The sequence below is a fragment of the Gigantopelta aegis genome, chromosome 3 (genome assembly GCF_016097555.1).
Source record: "Gigantopelta aegis isolate Gae_Host chromosome 3, Gae_host_genome, whole genome shotgun sequence".
Taxonomy (NCBI): domain Eukaryota; kingdom Metazoa; phylum Mollusca; class Gastropoda; order Neomphalida; family Peltospiridae; genus Gigantopelta; species Gigantopelta aegis.
Window position 1 is genome coordinate 4946069 of NC_054701.1, and position 13306 is coordinate 4959374.

The 13306-nt window shown below is 33.1% G+C and overlaps 1 protein-coding gene across 1 annotated transcript in view; it reads right to left on the minus strand.

Moving 5' to 3' along the window:
* Window positions 1-219: 219 nt before the first annotated feature.
* LOC121369441 (protein tilB homolog) overlaps window positions 220-13306 on the minus strand; it is a 29802-nt gene continuing 16715 nt past the window's right edge. Inside the window, exons 7-17 of the mRNA XM_041494539.1 lie at window positions 13233-13283; window positions 11795-11854; window positions 11303-11397; window positions 9274-9330; window positions 7299-7385; window positions 6787-6864; window positions 6069-6134; window positions 5453-5522; window positions 4398-4493; window positions 1563-1642; window positions 220-1249 (exon numbers count right to left, since the gene is read on the minus strand). Coding sequence (XP_041350473.1) covers window positions 1069-1249; window positions 1563-1642; window positions 4398-4493; window positions 5453-5522; window positions 6069-6134; window positions 6787-6864; window positions 7299-7385; window positions 9274-9330; window positions 11303-11397; window positions 11795-11854; window positions 13233-13283 — 921 coding nt within the window. The 3' untranslated portion in view covers window positions 220-1068. The remainder of the gene's footprint in view (window positions 1250-1562; window positions 1643-4397; window positions 4494-5452; window positions 5523-6068; window positions 6135-6786; window positions 6865-7298; window positions 7386-9273; window positions 9331-11302; window positions 11398-11794; window positions 11855-13232; window positions 13284-13306) is intronic.

Sequence of the window (13306 nt, forward strand, 5' to 3'; positions counted from 1 at the left end):
ACAGTTAGCTGAGACCTAACACTGCTCAATAGGTTTTTGTGAACCCTTTAATGACGCCTCTGCACATGGTAAACTGTCACATAGGCTACTCCTATTGATAAAGCAGCTTGGAATCGTTTAATTGCACATTCCAATAGACATGACACTACATTTATCCTGCGACCCATCCTGATTTAAGCTGCACTACACATTTTAACATGCATACATACATTTCACACGCGCACACAAACCAACACGATTGTGAATACAATAAATAATTTAATACTCTGTTGTCAATACATATGAAATGATAATCATCATGATGGGCTGCTTTACAACACATGGATTAGTGAATACGGACATGGAATGTATGATCCTTAAAACACAAAGTTTCAGTATTGTACAAAAAGAAATTAAATGTATATGTTTAATGGTTATTTGGCAACATAAAGATGAATGTAAGAACTTCTGTAAGCATTTGAAATGGTGCATTTTTCAAATGTAATGCATATCATCTTCATATATTGCAAACATTAATGTTGAATATGATTATCAATAATGAGAAATACTCCAAAATGGTCATTTGTCCCCAAAAAAGCACCATTTTGGTCCCAATAGAAATAGACAAGTGAATGGATTTTAACAGATTTATATCGTTGATGAATGGACGGATATTTCTTTTACTGACCTATTTGAAATGTAGATTTTAAATTGGCATGTATATTGTGATTGAAATTTTAATTTATATTTCATCATGCTTGTAGCCCATTACGGTTGAAGCATGCTGACCTGGACACTCCCCTCAATTATCTGTGCTGTAAATCCAGTACAGAGGTTAATGGTTAACAAGAGAGAAGTCAATGTAGAGGCCTTACACTTGTTGGTTTGAGACAGTACAAGGATACAAACCCAGTCTTTACCATCCATTCCTTAGCATAGATGTCTGTAACCGGTGTGCCCCCAGCAACCTCTTTTACAACTCATACTTGGCTTAAAATTCTTAAATTATATCCAAATACACCACTGGAACTTGGACAACAAATAACAGGGAAGGCTAACAATGTTTTTCTCTAAAACACATCACTGAATCTACATGAGAGGAGGCACATCCAGGTCGTCTACAAAGTCTTCCGAGTTTTCTCTCTCTTTAACAAGTCTTCGCATCCCACCGAGAGGAGGCACTGTTTTCTCACATTTGTCTCTCACGATATTTCCGATATCAACACAAGTCTTCGCCTTCGGGTCAACCTCCAAGTGTTCTTCTTTTTGTCTGTGAAATAAAATGTTTCAGCAAAATCAATATTTGTACATCAGTAGATGGTATTTTGTTTCTAAATATTAAACTTGATATAAATATTAGAGTACAGGCAAAAGATTACATTAAATAAGTACATTAAAAATATGATCACAAAGCATATTTTGTCAATAATACATAGACATTATGTGCGTGTGCATGATATTTTGATAAAAACACTTTAAAATGTTCCAGAATTAATATATAAAAGCACTTCAAAATTATTGCTAGTGAAAAGTAAAAACAAACTAGAAATAAAGAGGTTGGAAATAACATTAGTATTTTCTACCTGGAAATCTTTCCCTTGTTCGTTTCTTCTGTCTTTTTATTCTTATCAAGCATTTTTGTTGGTTTCAGGATAGGTTTGGCCTAAAAAAAACAACGATCACATTAATATTTTTTATACATGTAATTTTCAATTGGACAACAAAGTGAATTTATACAATAACTTGTTATTTTCTCTCCTATTAAGACACTTTTAATGATGGTATTTGTAAGGCATACTGTATTTTTCTTAATGTGTACACAAAATGTGCTGAGGAGTTGTTAAATATTTCTTTTCTTAACTTGCATTACAGCTAAACATGCATGATATCAAATGTTTTCAAGTACTTGTAAAAGGCTTGTAGACGACACGCATGATATAAAGTGTTTGTCAGTACTTGCAAAAGGCTTGTAGACTACACATATGATATTGATCAAGTGTTTGTATATCTCACAAAAGACTTGGAGATGACATACATGATATCAAGTGTTTGTAAGTACTCACAAAAGGCAAGGAGATGACATACATGATATCAAGTGTTTGTAAGTACTCACAAAAGGCAAGGAGATGACACACATGATATCATGTGATTGTAAGTACTCACAAAAGGCTTGGAGATGACACATGATATGGAGACTACACACATGATATCAAGTGATTGTAAGTACTCACAAAAAGCAAGGAGATGACACACATGATATCAAGTGTTTGTAAGTACTCACAAAAGGCTTGTAGACTACACACATGATATCAAGTATGTGTAAGTACTCGCAAAATGCTTGGAGACAACACACATGATATCAAGTGTTTGTAAGTACTCACAAAAGGCTTGTAGACGACACACATGATATCAAGTGTTTGTAAGTACTCACAAAAGGCTTGTAGACTACACTAATGATATCAAGTATGTGTAAGTACTTGCAAAGGCTTGGAGACTACACAAATGATATCAAGTTTTTTGTGTATATCAAGTGTTTGTAAGTACTCACAAAAGGCTTGGAGATGACACACATGATATCAAGTGATTGTAAGTACTCACAAAAGGCTTGGAGATGACACACATGATATCAAGTGATTAAGTACTCGCAAAAGGCTTGGAGATGACACATGATATCAAATGCAAGTACTCACAAAAGGCAAGGAGATGACACACATGATATCAAGTGTTTGTAAGTACTCACAAAAGGCTTGGAGACGACACATGATATCAAGTGATTGTAAGTACTCACAAAAGGCTTGTAGACTATACACATAATATCAAGCGTTTGTAAGTACTCACAAAAGGCATGGAGATGACCCATGATATAAAGTGATTGTAAGTACTCACAAAAGGCTTGGAGATGACACACATGATATCAAGTGATTGTAAGTACTCACAAAAGGCTTGGAGATGACACACATGATATCAAGTGATTAAGTACTCACAAAAGGCTTGGAGATGACACATGATATCAAATGCAAGTACTCGCAAAAGGCAAGGAGATGACACACATGATATCAAGTGTTTGTAAGTACTCACAAAAGGCTTGGAGACGACACATGATATCAAGTGATTGTAAGTACTCACAAAAGGCTTGTAGACTATACACATAATATCAAGCGTTTGTAAGTACTCACAAAAGGCATGGAGATGACACATGATATAAAGTGATTGTAAGTACTCACAAAAGGCTTGGAGATGACACACATGATATCAAGTGATTGTAAGTACTCACAAAAGGCTTGGAGATGACACACATGATATCAAGTGATTAAGTACTCACAAAAGGCTTGGGGATGACACACATGGTATCAAGTGATTGTAAGTACTCACAAAAGGCTTGTCGACTACACACATGATATCAAGTATGTGCAAGTACTCGCAAAAGGCTTGGAGACGACACACATGATATCAAGTGTTTGTAAGTACTCACAAACGGCTTGTAGACTACACGCATGATATCAAATGTTTGTAAGAACTCACAAAAGGCTTGGAGACAACAAGCATGATATCAAGTGTTTGTAAGCAAACTCAAAAGGCTTGGAAACAACACACATGATGTCAAGTATGTGTAAGTACTCACAAAAGGCTTAGAGACAACACACATGATATTAAGTGTTTGTAAGTACTTACAAAGGGCTTGGAGACAACACATGATATCAAGTATTTGTAAGTACTCAGAAAAGACTTGGAGACAAGACACATGATATCAAGTGTTTGTAAGTATTCACAAAAGGCTTGTAGGCTACACGCATGATATCAAGTGTTTGTAAGTACTCACAAAAGGCTTGGAGACAACACACATGATATCAAGTGATTGTAAGTACTCACAAAAGGCTTGTCGACTGCACACATGATATCAAGTATGTGCAAGTACTCGCAAAAGGCTTGGAGACGACACACATGATATCAAGTGTTTGTAAGTACTCACAAAAGGCTTGTAGACTACACGCATGATATCAAATGTTTGTAAGAACTCACAAAAGGCTTGGAGACAACAAGCATGATATCAAGTGTTTGTAAGCAAGCTCAAAAGGCTTGGAAACAACACGCATGATGTCAAGTATGTGTAAGTACTCACAAAAGGCTTAGAGACAACACACATGATATTAAGTGTTTGTAAGTACTTACAAAGGGCTTGGAGACAACACATGATATCAAGTATTTGTAAGTACTCAGAAAAGACTTGGAGACAAGACACATGATATCAAGTGTTTGTAAGTATTCACAAAAGGCTTGTAGGCTACACACATGATATCAAGTGTTTGTAAGTACTCACAAAAGGCTTGGAGACAACACACATGATATCAAGTGTTTGTAAGTATTCACAAAAGGCTTGTAGACTACACACATGATATCAAGTGATTGTAAGTACTCACAAAAGGCATGGAGATGACAAGATGACCAGTGGTTAGAGATCTCTGGGCCGTACTTGAATCGGGGTTCACTTCAACAGGCAGACACAACTGAAATATCTGTGATAAAATATAAATGTTTGTTTCATAGGTATCTAGGCTTTTAAGATATATTCCAACCACATTTATAGCATATAATAAACACATTATTTTTTTAGCAAGACGGTGGCAACTTTATACATTTGTTTGTCACATTAATGTCTGTCTGTAATGTGTATAGTAAGAAGACAGATTCACAGTCTTGCTAAAAAAAAATCAGGTTAACATCTGTAGATCTTTATTTATGAGAATATTTAAATAATCAACTTTTCAAATTATAATATTCTATCATCAAACAGCAGCAGTTGACTTTTGTAGTATCAATACAACTATTATTACAGTCTTAAACATAAAATCAAATCAATTCTAATAGATGCATGAAAACATGATAATATATTTAGTGAAATGAATGAAATTAAATTTAAGTATTGAACAAATTATGCTATTTAATTCAGGCATTTACAAGCTTCTGAAAACTGCTACAATGATTTTTCATTCATTACTTGCACTTGTCTATTTACCTAATTCTCTATATATAGCCGATTTTCATTTAACATTAAATTTAAGACATCATTTATGTAAGATGTTTTTGGTATAATTCATCCCATTAATAATGTGAATCTACAATGTTACATTTTATTCCCAGGATTGAATGTACAATTATATTACTTTCTAACGACTATTCACAAACTTATTCTGGGTGTGCAGTGATGACAAGGCTATCTAAACATAATGATATCATAAAACCATAGGCTACGGTAAATGTTGTAGTGATGTCACACCGTTACAATGGTTTTAGATTTTACAGCTAAGATTGCTTTGAAAATCTGTAGCCTGGTCATTATTTTATGGCGGTGGGTTGGCATGAAATTTGTAATGCAAATAATGTCATGTTATTTTATTTTAGAACATACAACACCTTTACTTGACATCTCTGTAAAGGGTTTTGGTGAAATGTTTTTAACAAATTTGGCCTTTACCTTTCCTTTGACAGTAACTCTTACATATGTTGTTTGGATGTCACAGTCTAACAATGAAGTATCCATGTGTCTGAAAATGCAGCATACAAATAAGTAAATCTAGAGTTATTCAAACAAGCTCCAGTCCACACTGGACAAATCACACAATGAGTTGTTCAGTATTAAAAAGTATTTATACCATTTCATTAAATACTTAATTTTTTTTAAACTGTAATATGTTGATACAATGTTATCACAATATTACTTTGACAGGTAAATTATTAATAAATATTGCAAATCCAATAATATAATATTCTTTGAGATCTCAACAAAACAAGAAGATCAATAGAGATTTTCACAAATTTGACTTTTTTTTTAAATACATTTTTTTTCAATATTTAAAACAACAAAGTAAAAGTCTCAATGTTTCGTCAACTACATGTACATGTTGACATCATCAGAAGAAAACTTTATTTGAAAAACAATAAAAAAACCACACACCACAAACATGTAACAGAGACAAAGACATTTTTAGGATGTCACTCATCCTAATTGGACCAATTTATTTAAACAAGAAATGATGGGTGCATTAGCGAAATAACAGATGGCATTATTAAAAAAACACCCCAACACTAACCTGTAAACAGCTAGGTCCAGTACAACTTTGTTATTGTCTTCATCTTCTCTCAAGGCAAAATCTAATCTGTTAAAAAACAACAGCATTATTAACAAAATAAACACAATCAAGTTAATATGATCAAAGATAATAGTTTGTCAAATAAGAATATGTTCCCTTAAGAGACCTAAACGAAGATCCTGTGTAGACATTATGTAAAATAAGTACATTCTTTTGTAAACTCACACTCCATTATTTTCATAAAAACAAAAGTTCTTATTCCGTAAAACAAATTATATTAAAGAACAGTTTCTTATAAATTTAAAACAAGAAATAGAGACATACAAAAGCAAGATCTTTTTAAACTAGGTGGTGTCATTTTATGTTTGTCATATTTACTACCAATATTGTAATTTGTTAGTTAGTGCTAAATCTCCCAATAACATGGTATAATATATTTATATGAGTAATATATTTTCAGTAAGAAAATACAAAAACTATTTTAGCAGTTATGACTGCTGGGATAATAAAAACTGGATATGACTTGTTTAGTTATTTATGAAAAAAAACCATTGTTATTTTAACAAAATGAATTTGTTTTTAAAATGTGTTGCCAAATTACTTTATCTTAGTCAAACCAAAAGCAACAAAATTTAGACTCATTAAACATCATATTTTAAAATTAGCTTTTTGGTGATTTATTATGAACTATATTTGACAGAGAACATAAGAAACATACTTGGCTTCATTAACATTGAATGGTGTACCATCATCTGAGAACATCTTTCTGGGTTTTTTCTCTTTTTTCTCCTCTGATCTGAAAAGAAAATAATTCAGATTAATTAAACAAGAATTCTGCAAAATTAAATGTCTTGACTACCATAAACAAATTTCAGTGCACTGTGATGAAGATCTATAGGTGCAACAATAAAACAACTTTCATTGAATGACTGATACTGGACTTATAGGTTGTGAGAAATGCATCTAAACACGAAACTTTAACGACGTTGGAAAAGTAATACCTGTATCTGTATTTATAAAGGGAGACAAAAAGAAACCTTGAAGAAGCTAAATACAATGCTATTTCACTGCACAGTGTTGTATATAGACGGCAATAAACATGTTGCCAATTCTTATCGTTATGTCACAAGCTTTAGCAAGTGATAAACAAAAAATATTTCACAAGGGTCAAAAACTTTATAATAACTGATTTATTATTCTATATTCATTTGTCTAACTAAAAATACATACTTGTTTTGTTTTTCTTTCTGTTTCTTTATATGTTCATGCACTTCAATTCTTGATTCTGGCGTAAATGCGACCTTCTCATCCCAAAATCTACAAAAACAGCACAGTGAACAAAACACAATTACTGGAGTTGCAACTAAAAAACTTGAATGTATGATAACCATTTAGAAACAAAGGATTCTTCAATTATTTTAAGAAATAAATCTGAAATTGATACATTATGGTTCAACGTAATGGGCAAATATGTATATCAAAGACAAGTTACACCAACATGTAAATACAGACTAAATGAAAATACTCTATATCTTTGCCCATAAGTAAAAAAAATTCCATCGAAATATTATTTTATAACTTGGGACTTTGACTTATAAAGGGATCAGAAAATTACACAATTTTTTTTTTAGTATTTTGGGAAAGGTATTGCAAATTTGTATTGTTGAATTATCCCAGAGTTTATACTTAAACAATTTTTATAACTTTTGGTTTTTGGCATTATAGATCAGTTTTGGTTATAAAATGTGTCATGGAAGATATAGACAATAACTTACAAGTTGCGAGGAATTACGGATTATCTGTCCCGAGTGAAATTAATGTTGTCAGTCACGAGCTTTAGCTCGTGACTGACAACATTAATTTCACTCGGGACAGATAATCTGTAATTCCGAATATTGAGTGGGTTATTGTATTTATTACCCATAGTGTAAATAGTTTAGAAACTTAAACTTTAATCTTCTTACATGACACAAACTACAATATACAAGACGTGAAACTGATGATGTCACAAAAGAACAGCAATGACGTCAAAAGCTATCTTTAGGTATACAAATCAAATGTAAGCAAGAGGTCACATTCATAATGAACTGATGTTTCTAGTGGGAAGTGAATAACTACAAAGAAATTAGTTTAGCGCATGTTTAATTGTTAACAAGAACATTCACTGTTGTTTGTAAAATCTCATCAACGAGAGACTTGACAGTCAAGGAAACCGATGACGTACCAAACTAATGTCAAGACGTCAGAAGGGAATGAGAAAGATAGAAAATATATTCACCCGTATTTCACTGCCCAATATGGGTAATAAAAACTTATCTCACATGCTAAGACAACAATCCACTTGATTAAAATAGCAACCAACACTAATAGCAAACCAATACTACACATCTGCTGCCTCTATTTATTCAGTATTCTGGTCATTGGAAATTCTGTCCCGGGTTATTCCCTGGCTATCCAGAGACAGGACCCGGGACAGACATGCTCGAAACCTTAGTGGTATATGAGCATGTTAAACCAACTTAAAGTCAAAGTCATTGGAACTTGGAAGTAATCATTGTTCAAACAATATTTAATACAAAATATGTATACACATTAATAATAAGCTTCATGAATATTAATCAGCTTTCACTAAAAATAGTGTAGATTCTACCAGGGAGAAAGCTTTTTTGGCATGAAAACCAGTATATTTTCCACAACATAGTTATCTTTCTTTACACTGTTAATGACTGCAATGTACTTTCAGTTTTACATTGGATATCGTACTGATCTGTTGATAAATAGTCATTGTTTATGTACAAAACCATACTGTACAGTGCTATAAGGTAACAGTTAAACAGTCTTCACCATCTATTATATCCCTTTTGATGCTATTTGTAATAGATTTGATTGGAAATGGAATACTGCGATGTAATGTACAAAGCCGATGTTTCTAAAACAAAACAAAAAATCAAATAAAGTACAGTATATGTGAGCCATTTATCATTCTCATTCGCTGAAAGTAAGAAATAGGCCTACTTTATAAATGGGTCAATACAAAAATTTCCAGGGCTTGAAATTAAGGACTTGACTTACAGTTGAGATCGACTTACAGGCAAAGATATATGGTACATTATTTAATTGTTCATCATAAATAATACAAAAATAAATCCAAGTTATTTGCAGAATAAAATGTCTAACCAAATGTCGCAGACTAGTCAAAACTTACTCTTTATTAACTGTGTCATCTTCATTCTTTTCTTTAGTCTTGTTCTCTTTTGTATCTCTGTAAGAAGATGGTAAACATAGGATAGCCAACAGATGGTATATCAACCTAAACACAAAATGTTCATGTATCGTTATAGATCTGACAAATTGAAAGCATTACTATAATAAAGATATAATTTATATTACTTCTGAAATAACAAAGTAGCAAGAGTTGTAATTCTTTACATTTCAAGAGTCCATCTCATTTTTTTTTTTATTTTAAACTGGAGCCAATTTCACAAAACATTGTAATTTTACGACTAGCAATTACACCTGCAATGTGTACATGTGGTGGTCATCTATTTAATGCAGAAAATTACATCATTATAGAAGATGGATTAGTAAAAGGAAGAGAGAATATGAAATAGTATACCTTTCAAATTATATTAGTTCCCTTGTGTGTAGTTATATGAACTGTATTTCAGTCGTAGATTTACATTTAAATGCAAAACCAGGCTTAATATGTTTTGTGAAATTGGTCCCTGACGGTCAATTTAAATTCCATTTCTTGAACAATTTGCATGGCTGATACTAAACATGGCTTAATATCAAAACCTGAGTTATCCAAGTCTGTGAACGGTAATATGAAGTCAATCAAAGTGAAACAAAGTAAAATACAGTTCAGCAATAAAATAACTGGCTTTATTTGTTCAACTGTTTCATACAGTATCAAAAATCTAGGTGACTTAATTTAGTACAAAATTAATAATTCCCTGCAAAACACCTGTCCAAAAATGAACTTACACAAGGGCATAAAATTAGGTACGAACGATTTTGTCGTTTGTCTGTCGGTTATGCAAAACCAATATCGACACGAACGACGGTTCGTTCGTGCAAAAACTATGATCGCTCGTCAGAAAATGTAAACTGACATGTTTTGGCTAATATAATTATTTTTGGAATAAAATAATAAGAGTACGGGCCTAGCATTGCAAGTGTGAGAAAAAAAACAATGTATCCGTTTGAACTCGACATCGTGGTCAATTACAAAGTCGGTACTGTCATTAGAAGTGTCAATAACATTTAGTAATATTATCTCACATTCACTTTGATCATTCCGATGATTTTGCAATTAATTATGATGTATTCATAACGTCTGGCACTTTAGCACGTTACGCTAAAACTGAGCTCATGAAAGGAGCATTGAACAGCGGTTTAAGATACATTGTTGATATTTTTATTTTTTTAAAGGTATGTAATAAATACAGAACCTCACATACGTTATTTTCGCTTCCTATTTATTGCACATGCGGTCTCGTGGTAAATATTCTTGCACACAATAAACTCGTGCAATAAATAGGAAGCAAAAAAAATGTATGTAAAGTTCTGCATATTTATTTACTTTTTGACACCTGTGTGGGTACGTTGAAATATATGCATTAATTCTGAAACATGTATTGTAATGAAAACAAGTACAACCCTTGCTAAATTAATTTATTAAAATATGACATACACAGCGAAGAAAATAGTACGTTTAATAAGGGACTTTAAAATAACGAAGTGTAAATTAGAACATGATAAAACACTGAGTTGCAGCATTGATTGGATCGATCGAGGATCCGCAGAACTTCGGGTCTTTCTGTTCAGACCCGAAAGCTCAAAGCTTCCGGAAAATCCCCGTTTCGTTCAGACTATTGTTTGGCACAAACAAGTATTCCCCTGTAACAGAACCGATGGAGTAGTGTGCTGAAATGTAAATGGCAGCTTTCAAGTTAGTCTCAGCATACCAAATAATAATAATAATTTAGTATTTATGATAAGAATTTGGAGAAAATCTATGAAAATCGCCCATCTTAGATTCTCATTTGATTACCGTTGCCGGTTAACCTTTTCGTTTGTATCTGAACCACTGGAGAAAATCGTTCATGCAAACACTAAAACCACACGAACGGCATATCCTTTGTCTGAAAAAATCTAATTTTATTTCCTGCTTACACCTACACAACAGGAGCAAATACCTGTATAACTGTACTTATAAAAGAACAACTTACCCTTCATTAATATCTGTGTACCATCTCCCATCAAATCCTGGTTTCTTTTCTTTTTCTTGTTTCTTCTTTAATTCAGCTTCTTCCTTCTGTTTTTCCTAAAAACAAAATAAATAAAAACAATTAAAAATTTGTTTTGCAAATAGATTCTTATTATTTTATAAAGCACCTACCTCATGGCTCGGATAGTAATTGCTGGTTGCACTTTCTCAATGAAATATGTAATCTACCTGTTTACCACTGGTGTAGCCAGGAGGGCACATGGGGATGGGGGCATTCCCCACCAATCATATCTCTTTCTGTTCCCACCACCTGTAATAGGCTAGTTTGCCTGTCACCCCATAACACAACTTATAGACAGTGTGAGTGGCCCCCAACCACCAAATATAAAATCCTGGCTATGCTAATGCAATTTACCATATATTAATATACAGTATTTACAGATAGTTATAAATGTGATGACCTCACTGTTGCTATCTACAATCTGTAACATACTCTTTTTCTTCTGTACTCCTCCTGCTGTTCCAGAATGTGTGGTCTGATCTCACCATACTCCTGGAAGAAACAAAGTGTCCATCACATCACTAATCTGGTCATATATAAACAGTTAAACCCCTCAAAACCAAAACCTCTGTAAAGTGAAATCCCTCAAAACTGGATGGTTTTGACAGCCTTTTTTTAAAATATCAGTACAGACAGAATATAACCTTTCTAAACTGGATACCTCTTAAAACCAGACTTTTACTTGGTCCCATGGGTGTCCAGTTTAAAGGGGTTTCACTGTATATGTCAGGTGGTTAAACAGTAATTATTTGTCTCCTTTTTAATTTTATTTATAGTGATCAAAAGACAAATGAAACAAATAGCCTATGGTCCACAATGATACTATATCGATAATCATAACACCAATTGCGTCGTCCCAAAGATACTATATCGATAATCATAACACCAATTACGTCGTCCCAAAGATACTATATCCATAATCATAACACCAATTACGTCGTCCCGGTGATACTATATCCATAATCATAACACCAATTACGTCATCCCAAAGATACTATATCCATAATCATAACACCAATTACGTCATCCCAAAGAAAAGAAAATTAACACTTGGGTATCGTGAGTGGTCGTTTTTGCTCAAACGTATCCTACCAATAGGCCTAATAATATGCATTTTTTCTTTGGTTTTTTAAAAGAGAAAAATACTGTAACTCCATTTCATTCTATTGATGCAAACTGAAATATATTTAGTTAAATAGTTTATTATACTATCAAGTTGTTTTACAAGTCAGGTTGATGAAAGCGAAGCGCCTTGTCGTAAATTGGAGCATTTGTTACACTGTGCATAGAGGATCTGGACAGAGCTGACGTCAGTTTGCCCCAAGCTATACCACCAGAAGTCACAAAAACAAAACAAAATGGCTGCCCCTAGTTAGCAGGAATAATCATGGTTTTTATTAACTCTGAAATTACACGTTTTTCATTTGTTAAAGTGTCAGTATATGTTGGTGGTCCGGGTATGCATCTTTCCAACACATAAGGCTCTTGTTTGAGTTGACTGTCCCTTTAACTTAAAAAAAAGAGTTTCTTTTGTGTTATACCACTAGAGCAGACTGATTTCTTAATCAGTGGCTACTGGATATCAATCATTTGATAATTCTGACACATAGTTTAAAAGGAAACCTGCTACATTTTTCCATTAACACCAACAGATCTTTTATATGAAATTTCCCACAGACAGAACAGCACATACCATGGTCATGAGTCGTGGGACACTGGGACTGGAGAAAAATAATCAGACTGAGGTCCACCTTATTAGCCACCTTATTACTTAACCAGGTTGACATATCAACAATGTATGCGGCTCTGTACACACCGTCATGTTATTACTAACCACCTGTGTTAATTCAGTGAACAAAATATCACATACCTGTACTGCCTGAATACGCTCAGATTTTTCAATTTCCCTTCCATCAAGCCACTGAAACAAATAAAACCATAACT